The sequence below is a fragment of the Nerophis ophidion genome, linkage group LG12 (genome assembly GCF_033978795.1).
Source record: "Nerophis ophidion isolate RoL-2023_Sa linkage group LG12, RoL_Noph_v1.0, whole genome shotgun sequence".
NCBI lineage: Eukaryota > Metazoa > Chordata > Actinopteri > Syngnathiformes > Syngnathidae > Nerophis > Nerophis ophidion.
This window is the reverse complement of record NC_084622.1, coordinates 43,106,316-43,128,745: the sequence shown is the minus strand read 5'-3', so window position 1 is coordinate 43,128,745 and position 22,430 is coordinate 43,106,316. Positions and strand designations below refer to the sequence as shown.

At 41.3% G+C, this 22,430-nt stretch overlaps 1 protein-coding gene across 6 annotated transcripts in view; it reads left to right on the top strand.

Annotated features, from left to right (window-relative positions):
- The first annotated feature begins 2,465 nt into the window (after positions 1–2,465).
- The window catches only part of LOC133563459 (serine/threonine-protein kinase BRSK2-like), a 641,999-nt gene continuing 622,034 nt past the window's right edge, over positions 2,466–22,430 (top strand). For 3 of the 6 annotated variants that reach the window (XM_061917595.1, XM_061917596.1, XM_061917593.1), the window contains exon 1: positions 2,466–2,856. In XM_061917595.1, coding sequence (XP_061773579.1) covers positions 2,763–2,856 — 94 coding nt within the window. In that variant the 5' untranslated portion in view covers positions 2,466–2,762. The remainder of the gene's footprint in view (positions 2,857–22,430) is intronic. The other 3 variants (XM_061917594.1, XM_061917597.1, XM_061917598.1) reach the window with 3 other exon arrangements.

Genomic DNA, 22,430 nt, shown 5'->3' with positions numbered 1-22,430 from the left:
AAAAACGGTACAATTATGCCGTTAAGGCAGACGACATTTAGCTGTGTGTGTGCGCAGCGCTCATACTTCCTAAAAACCTGTGACGTCTTGCGTACACGTCATCATTACACGCTTCCATCCATCCATTTTCTACCGCTTATTCCCTTTTGGGGTCGCGGGGGGCGCTGGCGCCTATCTCAGCTACAATCGGGCGGAAGGCGGGGTACACCCTGGACAAGTCGCCACCTCATCGCAGGGCCAACCCAGATAGACAGACAACATTCACACTCACATTCACACATTAGGGCCAATTTAGTGTTGCCAATCAACCTATCCCCAGGTGCATGTCTTTGGAAGTGGGAGGAAGCCGGAGTACCCGGAGGGAACCCACGCATTCACGGGGAGAACATGCAAACTCCACACAGAAAGATCCCGAGCCTGGATTTTGAACCCAGGACTGCAGGACCTTCGTATTGTTTCACCTCCAGGAATTGTAAACAAGGAATCACCGTGTGTTTGTGTGGCTAAAGGCTAAAACTTCCCAACTCCATCTTTCTGCTGTGACTTCTCCAATATTAATTGAACAAATTGCAAAAGATTCAGCAACACAGATGTCCAAAAAACTGTACAATTATGCCGTTAAAGCAGACGACATTTAGCTGTGTGTCTGCGCAGCGCTCATACTTCCCAAAAACCTGTGACGTCTTGCGTACACGTCATCATTACACGTTTCCATCCATCCATTTTCTACCGTTTATTCCCTTTTGGGGTCGCGGGGGGCTCTGGCCTATCTCAGCTACAATCGGGCGGAAGGTGGGGTACACCCTGGACAAGTCGCCACAGATAGACAGACAACATTCACACTCTAGGGCCAATTTGGTGTTGCCAATCAACCTATCCCCAGGTGCATGTCTTTGGAAGTGGGAGGAAGCCGGAGTACCCGGAGGGAACCCACGCATTCACGGGGAGAACATGCAAACTCCACACAGAAAGATCCCGAGCCTGGATTTTGAACCCAGGACTGCAGGACCTTCGTATTGTTTCACCTCCAGGAATTGTAAACAAGGAATCACCGTGTGTTTGTGTGGCTAAAGGCTAAAGCTTCCCAACTCCATCTTTCTACTGTGACTTCTCCAATATTAATTGAACAAACTGCAAAAGATTCAGCAACACAGATGTCCAAAAAACTGTACAATTATGCCGTTAAAGCAGACGACTTTTAGCTGTGTGTGTGCGCAGCGCTCATACTTCCTAAAAACCTGTGACGCCTTGCGTACACTCATCATTACACAACGTTTCCATCCATCCATCCATTTTCTACCGCTTATTCCCTTTTGGGGTGGCGGGGGGCTCTGGCCTATCTCAGCTACAATCGGGCGGAAGGTGGGGTACACCCTGGACAAGTCGCCACAGATAGACAGACAACATTCACACTCTAGGGCCAATTTGGTGTTGCCAATCAACCTATCCCCAGGTGCATGTCTTTGGAAGTGGGAGGAAGCCGGAGTACCCGGAGGGAACCCACGCATTCACGGGGAGAACATGCAAACTCCACACAGAAAGATCCCGAGCCTGGATTTTGAACCCAGGACTGCAGGACCTTCGTATTGTTTCACCTCCAGGAATTGTAAACAAGGAATCACCGTGTGTTTGTGTGGCTAAAGGCTAAAGCTTCCCAACTCCATCTTTCTACTGTGACTTCTCCAATATTAATTGAACAAACTGCAAAAGATTCAGCAACACAGATGTCCAAAAAACTGTACAATTATGCCGTTAAAGCAGACGACTTTTAGCTGTGTGTGTGCGCAGCGCTCATACTTCCTAAAAACCTGTGACGCCTTGCGTACACTCATCATTACACAACGTTTCCATCCATCCATCCATTTTCTACCGCTTATTCCCTTTTGGGGTGGCGGGGGGCGCTGGCGCCTATCTCAGCTACAATCGGGCGGAAGGCGGGGTACACCCTGGACAAGTCGCCACAGATAGACGGACAACATTCACACTCTAGGGCCAATTTAGTGTTGCCAATCAACCTATCCCGAGGTGCATGTCTTTGGAAGTGGGAGGAAGCCGGAGTACCCGGAGGGAACCCACGCATTCGCGGGAAGAACATGCAAACTCCACACAGAAAGATCCCGAGCCTGGATTTTGAACCCAGGACTGCAGGACCTTCGTATTGTGAGGCAGACGCACTAACCCCTCTGCCACCGTGAAGCCCATTACACAACGTTTAAATGAAAAATTGTAATTTAGTCAACTAAAAAGGCCGTATTGGCATGCGTTGCAATGTTAATTTTTCATCATTGATATAAAAACTATCAGACTGCGTGTTGGGTATATTAGTGGGTTTCAGTACCGCTAACATTGACTTCAAACTGTATCAATTTTGTATAGCAACAAGAAAGTGGGCGCTACCTAAAATGCTGCTCCCTGGTTGGCTGAGATCGCCGTCAGTCGTCCCTCACGCCTCCGCAGCACCTCCCACAGTCGCTCGGCGGCAACGCAGCTCGCCCGGACCGACAATGCTTTGAAGGCACCGGAGGCTCGTCTGCGGTGATTGGAGAGAAAAGGGACAACCTCGTCCTCCTCAAACATCGAGCGAGGTCGAGGGGTTGGGGGGGACCAGCAGGCAAGGACGACAAGAAGGCGGTGGACTTTTTTTTAATTTTTATTTTTATTTTAAATTTAAAAAAAAAAAACCTTAAAGCGGGCCGGGAGTGGTTTTCATCGTCCGCGCTTCGTTGTAGAAAGTAACTGATTCCCCCCCAGCAGCATTCGTCATGTCATCGTCCGGTAAAGACAACAGCGGAGCCCCGCATGCCAATTACGTGGGACCGTACCGTTTGGAGAAGACGCTGGGCAAAGGACAAACAGGTTAGAGACACCCTTGTTGAATTTCCCCTCATTTCATGACAGCCGCTCGTCATTAAAGTGTTGAAGAAAGCTCCTTGTGCTTATGCTGGTTCCTCCACTGAGCGGCTGACATAATCATTGTGCACGCAGTGGGACACAGTGGGGAGGGGTGCTGTGGATTTAGGCGATGCTGCTTCTTACATTGTGTGTGTGTGTGTGTGTGTGTGTGTGATGATGATGACTGTCAGAATAAACTTTTTTTGGGGGTCCCCTGATTGTGTCGGTGCGTGTTCAGCTTGGAGCACAGCGCCGTTAATCCCCATTTGCTGATACATTGAACTATTCTTAGTCCGCAGGGAAGCAGTCAGTCAGCCAGCCAGCCAGTTCTCCTCAAGGCTCTCTCTGGCTGCGTGACGTGGGGTTTTCCTCCCCTCCCGAGTCCCCCACCTTGACAGGTGCTGGGAAATAACAGCGACATGAATCTGTCTCCGTTTATCCTTGGACACCTTACAATTGTGATCAAAATTATTCAACCCCCACACAATTTTGGTGTTTTAGCAAGTAGGACATTTATTCCGTATTTTTTTTATAGTCATATCAAATAAAGATGCATTAAATAGACAAATGCAACTTGAATTACAACATTATATTTTGTAACATACCAAACAGTGTCATTTCTCTTAATATCTCAAAATTATTCAACCCCTTGAAGATCATAAACTCTTAAGAATATAATTTGAATAAGGTATTTTCAATCAGGTGTTGGAAACACCTGTAGATGTGATTAGACCCATAACGAGCAACAATTAAACTGATTGAAAAAGACTGTGACGCTCAGCTTCTTGTAGATGGGCAATGGTGTATTTGCAACATGGTGAAGTCCAGGGAGTGGTCAAAGAAGTCAAGAGAGGAGGTAATTTATCTTCATAAGAAAGGATATGGATATAAGAAAATAGCAAAGACATTACACATTCCAAGAGACACAGTTGGGAGCATAATTCGAGTCCCCCACCTTGACAGGTGCTGGGAAATAACAGCGACATGAATCTGTCTCCGTTTATCCTTGGACACCTTACAGTTGTGATCAAAATTATTCAACCCCCACACAATTTTGGTGTTTTAGCAAGTAGGACATTTATTCCGTATTTTGTTTATAGTCATATCAAATAAAGATGCATTAAATAGACAAATGCAACTTGAATGACAACATTGTATTTTGTAACATAACAAGCAATGTCATGTCTCTTAATATCTCATTGACAAAATGATTCAACCCCTTGAAGATCATAACTCTTAAGAACAGAATTTGAATAAGGTCTTTTCAATCAGGTGTTGGAAACACCTGTAGATGTGATTAGAACCATAACGAGCAACAATTAAACTGATTGATAAAGACTGTGACGCTCAGCTTCTTGTAGATGGGAAATGGTGTATTTGCAACATGGTGAAGTCCAGGGAGTGGTCAAAGAAGTCAGGAGAGGAGGTAATTTCTCTTCATAAGAAAGGATATGGATATAAGAAAATAGCAAAGACATTACACATTCCAAGAGACACAGTTGGGAGCATAATTCGAGTCCCCCACCTTGACAGGTGCTGGGAAATAACAGCGACATGAATCTGTCTCCGTTTATCCTTGGACACCTTACAGTTGTGATCAAAATTATTCAAACCCCACACAATTTTGGTGTTTTAGCAAGTAGGACATTTATTCCGTATTTTGTTTATAGTCATATCAAATAAAGATGCATTAAATAGACAAATGCAACTTGAATTACAACATTATATTTTGTAACATACCAAGCAATGTCATGTCTCTTAATATCTCATTGACAAAATGATTCAACCCCTTGAAGATCATAAACTCTTAAGAACAGAATTTGAATAAGGTCTTTTCATTCAGGTGTTGAAAACACCTCTAGATGTGATTAGAACCATAACAAGCAACAATTAAACTGATTGATAAAGACTGTGACGCTCAGCTTCTTGTAGATGGGTAATGGTGTATTTGCAACATGGTGAAGTCCAGGGAGTGGTCAAAGAAGTCAGGAGAGGAGGTAATTTATCTTCATAAGAAAGGATATGGATATAAGAAAATAGCAAAGACATTACACATTCCAAGAGACACAGTTGGGAGCATAATTCGAGTCCCCCACCTTGACAGGTGCTGGGAAATAACAGCGACATGAATCTGTCTCCGTTTATCCTTGGACACCTTACAATTGTGATCAAAATTATTCAACCCCCACACAATTTTGGTGTTTTAGCAAGTAGGACATTTATTCCGTATTTTGTTTATAGTCATATCAAATAAAGATGCATTAAATAGACAAATGCAACTTGAATTACAACATATTTTGTAACATACCAAGCAATGTCATGTCTCTTAATATCTCATTGACAAAATGATTCAACCCCTTAAAGATAATAACTCTTAAGAATATAATTTGAATACGGTCTTTTCAATCAGGTGTTGAAAACACCTGTAGATGTGATTTAGAACCATAACGAGCAACAATTGAACTGATTGAAAAAGACTGTGACGCTCAGCTTCTTGTAGATGGGCAATGGTGTATTTGCAACATGGTGAAGTCCAGGGAGTGGTCAAAGAAGTCAGGAGAGGAGGTAATTTATCTTCATAAGAAAGGATATGGATATAAGAAAATAGCAAAGACATTACACATTCCAAGAGACACAGTTGGGAGCATAATTCGAGTCCCCCACCTTGACAGGTGCTTGGAAATAACAGCGACATGAATCTGTCTCCGTTTATCCTTGGACACCTTACAGTTGTGATCAAAATTATTCAACCCCCACACAATTTTGGTGTTTTAGCAAGTAGGACATTTATTCCGTATTTGGTTTATAGTCATATCAAATAAAGATGCATTAAATAGACAAATGCAACTTGAATTACAACATTATATTTTGTAACATACCAAACAGTGTCATTTCTCTTAATATCTCAAAATTATTCAACCCCTTGAAGATCATAACTCTTAAGAATATAATTTGAATAAGGTCTTTTCAATCAGGTGTTGAAAACACCTGTAGATGTGATTAGAACCATAACGAGCAACAATTGAACTGATTGAAAAAGACTGTGACGCTCAGCTTCTTGTAGATGGGCAATGGTGTATTTGCAACATGGTGAAGTCCAGGGAGTGGTCAAAGAAGTCAGGAGAGGAGGTAATTTCTCTTCATAAGAAAGGATATGGATATAAGAAAATAGCAAAGACATTACACATTCCAAGAGACACAGTTGGGAGCATAATTCGAGTCCCCAACCTTGACAGGTGCTGGGAAATAACAGCGACATGAATCTGTCTCCGTTTATCCTTGGACATCTTACAGTTGTGATCAAAATTATTCAACCCCCACACAATTTTGGTGTTTTAGCAAGTAGGACATTTATTCCGTATTTTGTTTATAGTCATATCAAATAAAGATGCATTAAATAGACAAATGCAACTTGAATGACATTATATTTTGTAACATACCAAACAGTGTCATTTCTCTTAATATCTCAAAATTATTCAACCCCTTGAAGATCATAACTCTTAAGAATATAATTTGAATAAGGTCTTTTCAATCAGGTGTTGAAAACACCTGTAGATGTGATTAGAACCATAACGAGCAACAATTGAACTGATTGAAAAAGACTGTGACGCTCAGCTTCTTGTAGATGGGTAATGGTGTATTTGCAACATGGTGAAGTCCAGGGAGTGGTCAAAGAAGTCAAGAGAGGAGGTAATTTCTCTTCATAAGAAAGGATATGGATATAAGAAAATAGCAAAGACATTACACATTCCAAGAGACATAGTTGGGAGCATAATTCGCAAGTTTAAAGCTAAAGGCACAGTGGAAACATTACCTGGGCGTGGTAGAAAAATGATGCTGTGTGCAACTGCTGTCCGGTATTTGAAGTGTACAGTGGTGAAAAACCCCTGGGTAACAGCTGAGGAACTACAACAGGACATTGCAGAGGGGGAACGCAGGTTTCGTCCCAGACAATAAGGCGCGCACTACGAGATGAAGGCCTCCATGCCAGAACTCCCAGGCACACCCCACTTCTGAATACCAGGCACAAGAAAAATAGACTCCAGTATGCCAAAAATCATCTGGACAAACTCCAAAGGTTTTGGGAAACTGTTGTATGGAGTGATGAGACAAAAGTGGAACTCTTAGGGCCTATGAATCAACGTTATGTCTGGAAGAGAAAAAATGAAGCTTACAAAGAGAAGAACACCTTGCCTACTGTTAAGCATGGTGGGGGGGTCAATCATGCTCTGGGGCTGTTTCTCTGCCTCAGGTACCGGCAATCTCCAGCGCGTTCAAGGCATTATGAATTCTATTTCCTACCAGGATATATTAGCTGCAAATGTCATGAAGTCAGTGACGAAGCTGAGGCTTGGGAGACGTTGGACCTTCCAACAGGACAACGATCCCAAGCATACCTCCAAATCAACATCAGAGTGGTTGCAGAAGAAGGGCTGGGAGACTCTGGAGTGGCCTTCCCAATTGCCAGACCTAAATCCTATAGAAAACCTGTGGTGGGACTTGAAGAAAGCAGTTGCAGCACACAAACCCAAGAATATGAATGAACTGGAGGCCTTTGCCCACAAGGAATGGGCTAAAATACCTGTAGATGGTTGCAAGAAGCTTGTGTCCGGTTATGTATCACGTTTGAAGGATGTAATTAATGCCAAAGGGTGTTCTACTAAGTACTAAAGATGCATGTAACTAGGGGGTTGAATAATTTTGTCAATGAGATATTAAGAAAAATGTCCTTTTTTGGTATTTTGTAAAGTACAGTGTTAGAATTTAAGTTGCATTTGTCTATTTGACACTTTTTTTTTTTTTTGATATGACTATAAATAAAATACGGAATAAATGTCCAACTTGCTAAAACACCAAAATTGTGTGGGGGTTGAATAATTTTGATCACAACTGTAGTGCAGGGGTGTAAAAGTAATTTTAGATCGAGGGCCACATGGAGAAAAATCTACTCCCAAGTGAGCCAAACTGGTAAAATCACGGCAGGGTAACTTAAAAATAAGGGCAACTTAAGATTGTTTTCTTTGATTAAAAATAGCACAAGCACATTCTAACAGAGCCCCTAAAGCAGGGGTGCCCATTATGTCGATCGCGCGGAGCGTGTGTTAGTCGATCGGCAGCCAGCCATTTAAAAAAAGGAACCCTAAAAATTACCGATCATCAATCTTCACCAAGTTGTCACTTTCGTCACGTGATTGACATTCACGACACCTGAGGGTCTTGTGAGATGACGCTGGCTGCTGCGAGCTCATTATTAAGAAAAAGGGATAGACAGGAAGGCGAGAAACACTTTTTATTTCAACACATTCGCACCCTACCCGCTGTCAAAACTCTAAAGACCGACTGCACAGTTCCTATCTTCACAATAAAAGCGCTGCTTCCTCTTGCCTGCGCTAACAAAATAAGAGTCTCAGAAAGCTGGCGTGCACAAGCTAGCAAGCTACGGAGCTAATGGATTTTTTGTAAAGTGTATAAAAACGAGTATGGAAGCTGGACAAATAAGATGCCAAAAAAAACAACCACTCTCATGTGGTATTAGACAGAAAGGAGGACTTTTGTTTTCCTCCGTTAGAAAATGCCGACGTTATCCGCACTTCTGTCGGATCCCAATCAATGCAAGTCATCCGAATCAGGTAATACTCCAATTTATATTCTTGTCTCCATGAAAGAAAGGACTATATGTGTTAAACATTCATGCATTATCATTAAAAACCTTTAATCTGTTAACAAAAACATATGTTTCATAAATAAAAATATATAAATGATAAAAATGAATGAGGTAGATCCCCTCCACTTGGTCAATTGAAAAGTAGCTCGCCTGCAGAAGAATTGTGGGCACCCCTGCCCTAAAGGGACATGGATGTTTTGCGAGATCTCGCAATACTTTCAAAACATGCATATTTGGGCCTTGATAGGAAAACACCAAAAACTTCAAACAGGTGTGTACACGTCCTGTTGCCAAGGTTTTTGACAATCATTGTCATGCAGTTTGATGGCCGCAGGATTAGGTCTTTTTTGCAGATGATGTGGTCCTGATGGCTTCGTCTGGCCGGGATTTTCAGCTCTCACTGGATCGGTTCGCAGCCGAATGTGAAGCAACCGGGATGAGAATCAGCACCTCCAAGTCCGAGTCCATGGTTCTTGCCCGGAAAAGGGTGGAGTGCCATCTCCAGGTTGGGGAGGAGACCCTGCCCCAAGTGGAGGAGTTCAAGTACCTAGGAGTCTTGTTCACGAGTGAGGGAAGAGTGGATCTTGAGATCGACAGGCGGATCGGTGTGGCGTCTTCAGTAACGCGGATGCTGTATCGATCCGTTGTGGTGAAGAAGGAGCTGAGCCGGAAGGCAAAACTCAATTTACCGGTCGGTCTATGTTCCCATCCTCACCTATGGTCATGAGCTTTGGGTTATGACCAAAAGGACAAGATCACGGGTACAAGCGGCCGAAATGACTTTCCTCCGCCGTGTGGCGGGGCTCTCCCTTAGAGATAGGGTGAGAAGCTCTGCCATCCGGGAGGAGCTCAAAGTAAAGCTGCTGGTCCTCCACATCGAGAGGAGCCAGATGAGGTGGTTCGGGCATCTGGTGCGGATGCCACCCGAACGCCTCCCTAGGGAGGTGTTCAGGGCGCGTCCATCCGGTAGGAGGCCACGGGGAAGACCCAGGGCACGTTGGGAAGACTATGTCTCCCAGCTGGCCTGGGAACGCCTCGGGATCCCCCGAGAAGAGCTGGACAAAGTGGCTGGGGAGAGGGAAGTCTGTGCTTCCCTGCTTAGGCTGCTGCCCCCGTGACCCGACCCCGGATACGCGGAAGAAGATGGATGTCATGAAGTTGATGTTACATCACCGACATTAATGCTACGACTTGTTTTAAAACGGGAGATACTTTGCCCCAAAGCAAGACTGCAACGCAGGTAAAACATGGTCGTTTATGAGTGATATGTTACAGGCCGGCTCGTGCCACAATAAAAGGTCACCTGAGCCCTCGACTCCCTTCGCCCAGCTGGGAGTCACGTGACTGCGCCGAGCTAAACAGGAGCAGGGAGCGTTTGTCTCGTGGGTCTCTCGGGGTCTGGGTACCACAGGAGTGAGATCACAGGGGGCCGGGGGGCCTGCGGCCATAGCTAGCCATTAGAAGGCGAGCTCTACTGATAACACAAAAACAGTTTTTTTTTTTCTTATGTCAGTGAACCGGAAGTAAAACATACATAGAGGTGGTGAACCGGAAGTGAAACAAACACCGCGATGGAGGAGCGGGAGCTTACCCATCATCTGTGCTCTGTTACGGGACCATAATACAATTTGATGTCTTTATATGTTAGGCCAATACTAAAATAGAAATTAACAAACTTCTGCCACGGATGATGGGTAGGCTCCTCCATCGCTTTGTCCATTTCACTTCCGGTGCACCATCGCTGTGTCTGTTTTACTTCCAGCTCACTGACATAGGTCTTGCAAGAAGTATTGCGAGGTCGCAAAACATTGTTTTCCCTCCATGTCCCTTTAGGGGCCCCGTACATTCTTAAAATGTACAAATCATAATGTATTTTCATTTTTTTCTTCCATTTTATTTACACTTACTTGTTGCCACTAATAGTATTAGATCAGATTAGTTTATTTTAAAGGGGACAACACAATTTCACAAAATACATGACTACACATGGTTTAATAAAACGCCAGAATTAGCCATTTTTGGCCATTCCCGGATTTCCCATAATTTCTATTTTTCATTTGAATTTACCCCATTCAAAATGAATTGGCCATTTTTCAAAATGTGTTTATTCCAAATGGGACAATGCAATTTCATAAAACACATGACTACACATGGTTAAAAAAAGGCAGAATTAGCCATTTTTGGCCTGTCCCGGATTTCCCCTAATTCCTTTTTTTTTTTTAAATTTGAATTTTCCCCATTCAAAATGATTTGGCCATTTTTCCAATTTCCACAATCCCCACATTTTTCAACCCATTCAAACCATTCCTCATTCAACACATTCCACCATTCTGGAAATTCAAACTACCCTTTTTCCAAGTTCCAAAAAATTCCAGATTTTCCCGAAATTCCCTAATACCATTTACTACTTCAACATTTCTTGCCCAATTTTAAACATTTCTAATAGCAATCAATACAGCTCATTTAGGGCATTTATCATGCTCCTGATCATTTTCAAAAAAATACCGCTTTTCCCAAATTTCCCAAGTTTTCATCTGTAGTTCCCTGGCCACGATGTAAAAAGCAGTACAATTACAATTTAAAAGAAAAAGAAAAGAGAGAGAAAAAGAAAAAAAATCACACAATACATATACAATATGATAAAAAATAAAATACAACATAACATTTATTTTAGTATCAAAAGAGGCTCATCTTTTAGTACTGGCAGCTGTAGGCGTTGATCAGCCACATTTTAAATGTTTTTGTGAAGGCCTTGTAAGTTGTGACCAGTTTATTCGGTTTATTATTCTATTTTTATCTGTCATTTTTTATATTTTCTGAATAAAATGTGTGGTTATGTTCATCAGTTAGCTCATTGGTGTTAATTTTCAATCCAACAAGATACATTTCCATATGTTATTTATGGACTCTGATCATTTTTCTCGACTGATGTAGCAACATCACGTGGTTTATTTTGTACATATGTGGCATCATCTACAAAGATACAAATAATTGCTATTGTGACATCCAATGAACACATTTAGAACAGCAGTTTCTTTCATTCAAAAATTTTCGGTTAATTTTATACTTAGCAAAACTCATCCCGCCAGCCGGATAAAACCTGTTCGTGGACCTGATCCGGCCCTCGGGTCGTACGTTTGACACCCCTGCCTTAGTGCTTTCACATATTTCACTATTGACTGCAATGACGCCGCAGTTTGTTGTTGTGCATGGTAACCCACGCTGAAAAAAGGAGTCCACTCCATCATGTTTGAGTTGAGGGGATGTTTGGTCCTGGTAAGTGGACTGTGAGGAGGATGCTGTGAGGCGCACGCAGCTGACGGAGCCCCATGAAGGAAGGGATGAGGAGCTAACGCTGATGCAGTTCTTGTGACTCTTTTAGAAAAAGCCTGTCTTACTGTTTAGAGATTTTCCTCCCATCTGGTGTCTAAAACCCATTGAACAGGCGTTACGTCTTCTACCTGGCCCAGCTGGTCCTGCTGAGCAACCGTGTATGCGTGTAAATTGCTTTTTCTCGCTTAGTGTTTTCTTCAAACATGCCCCTGGTCAGTTCATTTCCCGAATGTTCACTTTTGGGATTTGTCTCTTTCCACGCCCCTCTGAGCTTTTTTTCCACACTTTGCAATTGGAAATACAATACAGTGGAATCTTGATTTATAAACTTAATTGTCTCCTGAAAAGGGTTTATAACGAGAAAAGTTGTGAATCAAATGTCTTCATAAGAAACAATGTAAACATGAATAATGGGTTCCGAGCTTCCGGCCTCGACAAAATTCGACAATTTAGTAAAAGATTGTACGTTTTGGGCCTGATTTACTAAGATCTGTCTTCCCACCTCCAAAGACATGTACAGTACCTCAGGACAGGTTGATTGGCAACACTAAATTGGCCCTAGTGTGTGAATGTGAGTGTGAATGTTGTTTGTCTAACTGTGTTGGCCCTGTGATGAGCTTGCGACTTGTCCAGGGTGTACCCTGCCTTCCGCCCGGATGCAGCTGAGATAGGCTCCAGCGCTCCCCGCGACCCCAAAAAGGGACAAGCGGTAGAAAATAGATGGATGGATGAATACACCGCACTAAACAGTGTTTGCAATATATGAAAAGAAGTGTACTATTACTGGGCGTGTTGTGTGTGATCTACTAAGACTGCGAGTGCAAATGAAAAGTGGTGCAGATTAAATTAACAAAATATTTTTTATTTTTGTTCATCCACATATGTTGAAATGTACAGGTAGTACGAATGATTCTCTGTTCACTGTCTATCTTTGCAGAGTGGGCAGTTCTCTCTCACAGCTCTGTATGGAACTGTCAGTTTGGGGGAACTTCTCAAACGTGCCAAATAGTGCTCCCAAAACGGAGTGTTGATACATCACATTGGGCATGCTGTATAAAATAATTTACATTATCTCCTCCCAGTATTATGGGCGTTTTGATGATCGGCATTTATTTTGCATGTTAATGAAGATGAGGCAAAATGGATCCTACACCTTATGCTGCTGTTGGCAACATTTACACAGATGGCTAGAGGGCGCCAACTTTCCAATATTTTTTTCCACAGTATATCCCGTCCTCGGCTGTTCGTATGGAATTACATAATTACGTACATATGTAACACATTGGCATTAGCTTTGGGCATTGTTAGCTAATAATAGCAATTTGGATGGCTTGTGTTATCTGTCATTGAATGTATATTCTATCATAACAACAACATGACTGTAAACTGATGGTTGCTTCTCTTGGACTGCTTTTGTATATGTGCACGCGCTACCGGCGCGTACCTGTTGACGTGACCGGGTGAGTGACCGTCGTAAACAGCAATCATTTTATTTGGGCCAGTAAAATAGTTTTTTGTAGTTATTTGTCAATCAAAAGTGTTCTGTTAAACCACTAAAGGTAACGTAAGCTGGCCGGTGGTGTTCTTGTTACATTGTTTACTTTGAAAAATGTTTCTCTGAGGAAATTACAAACAGCACCTTTAACATACGCAATCCACTTTGCAGACATTCGTTAGATCAGTTTTGCGTGTGCTATCAAGTTTGCACATGTTTTAGTACATGCAAACCTTTAGTAAATCAGGTCCTTTGAACACAATATAAATTGATATACAGTACTGTGTATCAATCAAACATAACAAGGAAGGATCAACTTTCTGTTGAATAACAAAGCCAAAACAACTACAGCTAAACTCTTCCTTGCGCACCCATATACACACACACACACACACACACACACACACACACACACACACACACACACACACACACACACACACACACGCGCACGCACACACCCTGTCACTAGGCCTGTAGTGCATTTTCAGTAGTCTAGCCAGGTCGCTTCAATAATTAGGAATAAAAAATTAAAAACACAATCCAATTCACGGGTAATCTTCTTGGTGTCAGCCAAAGAATATGGGGGTGAGGGGACATTGTCGATACTTTCTAAATGTTCCAAACCCCACATCGCTTGTCTATTTCTTTCTTTGACTTTTCTCTGACCTACTCAGTGGTCTAGTAGTTAGAGTTTCCGCCCTGAGATTGGTAGGTTGTGAGTTCAAACCCCGGCCGAGTCATACCAAAGACTATAACAATGGGACACATTGCCCCCCTGCATGGCACTCAGCATCAAGGGTTGGAATTGGGGGTTAAATCACCAAAAATAATTCCCGGGCGCGGCACCACTGCTGCTCACTGCTTCCCTTACCTCCCAGGGGGCTATCAAGGCGATGGGTCAAATGCAGAGGACACATTTCATCACATCTAGTGTGTGTGTGAGACAATCATTGGTACTTTAACTTTTACCTAACATTAACTTTGGACTCATTGCGCTAGCAAAACTAAAAACATGCCGAAAAAAAAGGTTAAAACATTTTAAAAGCACACAGCAGCAATTACCACAGTAGATAATGACAGCGCTGCTCTGCTGACTACTCTGTTGACGGAGATCCATTATCCTGCACACAATGGATGTGCTGCAGGCATGCATCGCCTGAGCTGAAGGCACTCAATGATTGGATGAAATGTTCGTATATGTAGACATTAGACAAGGTTTGTAAATTTTCTATATCGAGGGGTTCGTAAATTAACTGTAATTTTCCCTGATCAGATGTCATTTTCCTACTGTTTGCAGTTTGGGATTTTATGGCAAAAATTGTTTAACTGAAGCTTTTATCCCAATTTTGATCATTGCATGATTAATTCACTCTCAACTACTTGTCTACTTTTTGTTCAACATCATCTTTAGTGTAGACAAAGTGTTTCCAAACAACTAATACGTAATTTATTTTGGGTACAAGATGCTCACATTGTACTGTTGGCTCAGGGTTTAATTTTTCTCCATGACTCTTCTGTGTAGCGGATTGGGTGGAACACTGTTACTTTGATGCTACTTCTACTTCTGCTGGGTTTCTGGCTGCTTTGATGCTTTGCAACACCTGGCTTCCTGTCGAGAAACTTCATAATCAGTACTGTACCTTCAGGGGAGGGGGTATTCATAGAGAGATAATTACAAGTACAGAGTACTGTATTTTTAGGTATCGTTTCCTAATTGGGTTGATCCAAGTGGACCGTGAAAATTCTTGACTCATGATACTAGTATTAGTACTTTTTATCCAGCTGACTGTCGTAATTACTACATGAGTGCGCCGTCACATGCATTCAGTTACCGCTGCAAAGCATAAAAAAAGACATGGTGAAACAGCTAATTGGATTCAACCTTTTACCGCAGACAGAATCATAGATTTACGTGTCATTGGAATCGCGGATGGAATCAATGTCCGCTTAAAACAGAAGCTCAATGCGGAAATTTGCGGAAATGTTTAAAATGTGACTGAGATGTTGTCATTGAGATGAAAAGGAGAAACATATTTACCGTGCACTTAAACACTGACCTCCATGGAGCCGTACCAGCCATGGGCCAGCTCTCTATATTATACACCCTTCTAAAATGATTTCTGTGCTTGTGTTTGGGACACACGGCCACCTCAAACTACCCAAACTAACTCTAAAATACAGGTGTCAAGTGATATGTTTCTTTTGCAAATTTGATGACTACCTGTGGCCACAAAGCTGTATGAAATAAACACCTACTATTGCTACATCCGTTTGTGGACTTGACCACAGATTAAACAACTTCATTAACCACTTGATAACTCGACAGCTTCTAATACTGTAGTTGTAGCACCAGTGTTGAAGTAATAATTGATGCATCTTTCTTTTACTTGAAAACATGTCAAATCAAGTAAATTGGTACATTATTCTTTTTTTCCATTGTGATTTAATTTGTTTATTTTTATTAATTTAGAATTGTAATCAAACGCTAAACTAATCCTTAGTTTAATTGTTTTTTCCTTCAGATGCTATAAAACTGGCAGGTTAAAAACAAAATAAATTGTGACATTAATGGAAATCAAAATATTTTTTACATATTGCCCAGCCTTATAAGGATGTGATACTCAGCTAGGAATAATCACAAATGAAGAAGTAACACCCAAAAAAGTTTGTAATGCAACAATAGTCTACTGCATCCACCTAAGGCTCGTTCTTTTTTTTTTTTTTTTTTTAGCAGTTACTACCGTGTAAATCAGCACTGTTGCCATTATGGAAACATGTTTTTGTGCCCATCCCTAGTCAAGGGATGTATAAATGATACTTTTAAAAAGCTTACCTTTGATCAACACAATCAGAGAACTTACCATTTATCAATATTAATGCCATCAAATGATTATTTTTTAAAATCAGATTAATCACACTTGAATTTGGATAAATCATGATTAATCACAGGTTATTACTCGCATAATTTGAATTAGCTTTAAAAAAGACCAATCTTTGGACACAAATGCAATTTTGCCAGAATGTCATACAGGAATAAAAAAACAAATGTTTTTACTTAAATGCACATTTTTTTTTTTCTCTAAAAACATATTTATCTTAAGTCCAAGTTGGGTGTATTTTAAAGCAAAATTTGCCAGCGAGCACAACAATCGCAGTACGTGGCAATAGGGATGATGTTCCTTAAGAAATTATCGAGTTCGAGCGCAGTATTGAATCCTCTTATCGAATCCAGATAAGTTATTGTGTGTGCACTGAGTTCCAAAAGCCATAGATGTTATATGACTGGGCTGGACCGCTGTTTGTATGGAGGAAAAGCGGACTTGACTGAGGACAGAATGCGGCCGTTATAGGGTGAAGGTATCAAGTGAGAGAGGACGCTAAAGGCATGCCCCCAGTGAGCATTTAGTGCTGCTATGTGCGTTTTAAATAAAAAAAATTGCAGACAAACACATCACCAACACGGACGAGGTGCCGCTAACTTCCGACATCCCTGTGAAGGGGGCCAGCACGGTAGAGAATCGATACGGACAACGGGGCAAGAGAAGTCGGCTTTTACTGAAGTGCTAGCTTGCTATGCTAATGGAGAACGAGACTGACGTTGTAAATGAGGAGAGGGAATCTGGCGTGTTTGATGGAGAACTTGCCCAGCTGTTCATTTCGAACACAGAAGATGAGGACTTTGATGGATTTGTGGATGAGGATTGATCAAAAAATAATGTGAGTAATTTGATAAATACTTCAATAAAGTACAACCAAACTCAGCTTTGCTCCTGCTGCCTTTTTAAAACAGTGTCCATTAGGGGTGTAACGATACACAAACATTTCGGTTCAGTACCTACCTCGGTTCAGAGGTCACGGTTCGGTTCATTGTCGGAACAGTAAGAAAAAAACAAAATATACATTTTTTGATTATTTATTTAACAAATTTGCTAAATCATCCACCAAAAATATTTTTCTTAGTGGAATATTTGATGTGAAGTAATCGGAAACTTGGATAGGTCAATAATTCATAATAACATTGATTTTGATTCAATATTATGTTTTGAGCAATGACAGAAAGAAAAAAAACAGCTTTGTTTTATTAGTCAACGTTGCATTTTTAAAAAATTACATTTAGCCTTTAAGCTTTTTTATTACACTTTTGTTTGTTTTTATTTATTTTAAATAGTATTTTTAGTATGTGCCGTGGGCCTTTAAAACATTAGCTGTGGGCCGCAAATGGCTTCCGGGGCACACGTTTGACACCCCTGCTATAGATAAAAAAAAATTAAATCTGATTAATCAATGGATAAAAAGTAGAGCCTGGTGACGCATGAGCGTTTATCATAACTCTCTCGCATTCTGTCTCTTCTCCGCCCTCACGAATGTTAACACTGCATGAACCACTTTTTTTTTTTTTTTTTTTTTTTTTTTAACCCCTTCTTAACCCTGAACGTACATTGAAAATACACGCAACCCTAACTTACAATGCTGGACAATCGAGGCATTTAAGAAACTCCACCTGGACATCTCCGCAAAGAGGACATATCCCGTGAAAAGAGGAGGTGTGGTCAGTCTATCATAGCCCAGTCGTTGCTAGCATGCCATGTGTTGTTGTTTTTTGATTGATTGAAACTTTTATTAGTAGATTGCACAGTACAGTACATATTCCGTACAATTGACCACTAAATGGTAACACCCGAATAAGTTTTTCAACTTGTTTGAGTCGGGGTCCACGTAAATCAATTCATGGTGCCTCGGTGTGCACTGTTTACACAACGTGCGGTGCGCTACTTATATGTCCGTGTCGTTCGGTATGCCTCCAAACCGAACCGAAATCCCCGTACCGAAACTGTTCAATACAAATACACGTACCGTTACACCCCTAGTGTCCATGCATGCTAGCGTATATTTTAAGCTAGCATATGTTTTAATTTAGCATATGTATAACCATGCCTGCGCCCAAAAATATGCTGCGCCTTATTTATGCGTTAAATACAGAAATAACACCTGTAACTGACACAGCGCCTTTTAATACGGTATGCCAAATGCTTGCAAAAATATGGTATAGTGGCTTCGATAACGCGAACTGGTTCTCAAAAAGGGATTTGAATCCATGGGATCGGTTCTTTTCTTATCGAAAAATCGGGAGAACCGGTTTCGAAAATCATCCCAACGTGGCAACCATATGTGGTTAAGATAAAGGATCAAGTACAGTCAAAATAAATTGAAGGATTAATCTGCATATATACATAATTAATGGAATAGTGTTTTGTTATTAATCACATAGGTTAACTCCTTATTTTTGTCAGCCTTAATCAATCTGTAAATTAATTTTTTAATATTAGGTACTAGGGGTGTAACGGTACACAAAAATTTCGGTTCGGTACGTACCTCTGTTAAGAGGTCACGGTTCGGTTAATTTTCGGTACAGTAAAAAAAAAAAAATACATATATATACATTTTTGGGTTATTTATTTACCAATTTTGTAAACAATGGCATAACATACATATACACACAGGTTCCATTGCCAAGGTTAATGTGGTCAACATATATAAAATAAAAACTAAATAGGACAAGGCTCAGAATGGTGTCTGAACAAAACCATTCTACATATAAAGTGCTTTTTTTTGATTGATTGATTGATTGATTGATTGAGTGATTGAGACTTTAATTAGTAGATTGCACAGTACAGTACATATTCCGTACAATTGACCACTGAATGCAAACACCCCAATAAATTTTTCAACTTGTTTAAGTCGGGGTCCACGTTCAACAACACCCCCCTCAGCCTGGTTAACTTGGCAGTAAAAGGATATTTGGGCTTATTGTTCTTCCACCATAGAAGTGGGTCAAAATCCAGTTTTTAATGCAATACAGCAACCCCCTGCGACCCCAAACGAGACAAGCGGTAGGAAATGGATGGATGGATGGTCTTAAATTTGCTGCTATAAAAACATTTGTTATTGCTTCAGCCCTGCCTGACTCGCTGAGGAGAGGCTGCTTGAATGCGGTGGTGACGCTTCAAAGGGGTTAGCATGTTTGACGTGTTGGCAGAAGCGTACCCTACTGCTGCTGAACAATGTTGGCAAACTTCCATCCTCCATTTTTGTATCGCACCGCCCAGCCAAAGTGTTCCCAAACAGGAGATGTTAACGATGCAGGATGGTCTTCCAGCTCTGGCTTTTGCATGTTGTCCTAGCCCGGTCGCTGCTAGCCTGCCATGTGTTGTGCCTCGCTCTGCATTTTTTACACAACCTGCGGTGCGCTACCTAATATGTCCGTGTGAAAACTCGTTCGGTACACCTCCGAACCGAACCGAAACCCTCGTACCGAAACGGTTCAATACAAATACACGTACCGTTACACCCCTACTAGGTACCTATAATATCGCTCAATACGTTTTTTTGAACACTGTTCACTATAATGCCGTGAAGTTCTGCAGCACTAAAATCCCCCAAAATAATTTTCTGACATTATAAAAATGTGTTCTTGCAATTACTAAATATTTTAATTCATCCAGAGCTCTAGACAAGAGCTGTCATATCTAGGCTTTAGCACTAACGGATAACGCCGGAAATGTCTGAAATAAGACAACCTCAACAGTCCTGTTGCAATCGATTTATTTGCACCTACAATGTCTAACGCATTAGGTATTGTAGGCCATATTGACCATCCTTGATGCTACATAAATAACTGTGATATTTTAACATACAAGCATGACAGTATGTAATTCACCAATACATTAAACACGGAAATAAATTCTGTTGACAATACTTTTAAACAAAAAATACAACTTTGAGTACTCTTTCTGCCACAATATGTAATTTATTTTCTTCCCGTTCAATAAATGTTCTGCCCAATGATCAGACAATGTCTTGACACTTACAAGCATATGAAAACATAGTACTGCAACCATCACCACCACCAAATGGTTACTCAAAATTAGGAGTGTTCAGTTGGGATTTTTTTTCCATCCTGTACAATGGAAAGGTAATAAAATCTGTATTGTACCAAACTGAACTGGTGAGTGCACAATAGACAATATCTGCTGCTTCAGCATGATACTACGTTACAAATATGCAGTATGTTGCATGCTGTGTGATCCACTAAATATTAACTAAAAAATAGCACCGTGATTTGTTATCCTCTCTGCAGCTACCCGTATATAATCATTTTTGGCTAAGAGAGGATGTCTCACTCGCAGAAAGCGAATGCTGCTGGCACTTTGGTCTGCTGGGTGCACACTGGTAATGATATGGTGTTGCCTGGTTCAGCCATACCTCATCATGTATTCATGGGCGGATCTTGTTCCAATTTTTAATTTATTTTGTAGCAGTCATGTAAGTTAAAACCGTGAATCAGAATTGTGTCCTTAACTGTCCGTTTTGACATACAATTTGTCAAATATGATGTTTCTCAATTAGATATTTTGAATAATTAATGCACATGTGACTGCTTTCAACCTAGAGCTCAAATCACATTGACTTGTGCTGATTTAAAAGCCTCACACGTACAGTAATTTGTATGTTTTGGTAGAAAAACTATTTCATACCCAGCACCCATGCAGCTAATCCACACCGGACCTATTTAGATTAATGACATCCATAATATCCCATTTGACCATTGACCAACTGTGCCAGCTTGCTCAGCCAGATCTTTCAGAAAGGGCTGGCTTGCAACAGTGAATGTCTCACAGGCCATGCTCAGTCATGAGTGGCAGCAGGCACCTTCCAGTGGGCTAAATCTGTGGTGGCTGGGTGGTATTATTAGAGGAGAGGAGGAGAATGTCCTATGGTTGAGCTGACTGTCCTGCTCACAGCAGTGGTGCTCTTCCCTGTTCATTAAGTGATTAGTCCTTATACACACACACACACACACACACACATGCACAGCTACCAAAGTGGTTCTGGTTTGGCTTCCTGATTTAATCCCTTACGCAGCCAAAGTCCCCTGTCGCTCAAATACTCACGTGGCCTAGTGGGCAGGCTTGCTTTAGCTTAGTGACATAGCACTTGCATGTTTGCAAACGCAGACACATGGCACAGACTACATGTTAAGTTCTGTCAACTGATACAAAACCATCTTTTATAGAAGCAACAGATGGAGATTGCATTTTTTTCAGTGTGCATAAGCCTTTTCTGTCTTTTTTTGCTACCATGTTCTTTCTGTTTTCTTGGGGTTGTATTGCTTTCTGCCCAGTGTGCGCAACCAGGCCAGAACAGGGTCTTTTGATGAGTTGTTTTGCATGGGTGACTGCTCATTAAGGCTGGAGCCACAGAGCCATGGAAGCCAATTTTAAACCAATGACAGTTACCGTGCTTGAGGGTTAGGACTAAGTGAAAATTGTGTCTGGAGGCGATCATTGAAGTCTTGTGTCAAAACAGACTTTTGTCTGTCCACAACAGGGGTCCCCAACCTTTTTTGCACCAAAGACCAGTAGGCATTATTCAATATTTCCATGCGTGGCAGATAAATACAGTAAAAAAAAAGTCCTAGAAAAATACAACTCACAATAAGGCTGAATTGAGCTTGCTTCTCTGTGTTGAGATGGTCCATTGGCAGCTCGATATTATATACCAATAACCGACGGAGACTGCAGATGGAAATAAGCCTTTGGTTACTATCTGAAATGTTTATAGTAATGTGCATTTTCCCATGTAACAAAGATATAGCAAATAAAACAATGGTGACTTCCCATCATGAGTTTTATTATACAGGTAAAAGCTAAGTCGGAGAAAATGTGGTTGTTTATAAAGGATGTTTTTTTGTCATATGCGTCACAGACCGAAACCAGTCCCCTGTCTGGTGAGTCGGTAACACTGATCTGCAGGACTCACATTTATCATTGTGCGTTTTTTTTTTACGGTGAAATTGCTGGAGACTATAGCAACATCCATCCATGTAATTTTTCTAGCCTGAGCTGATCAATGCCATCATGCTCTGGCAATTTAAGAATACATGTATACTTACATAATATTCAAAATGGGAGTACAACTGCCTTCTCATAACTAGTGAAGCATTATTTGAGAATTTTCATGTGTTTGAGCAAGAGTAGCTGA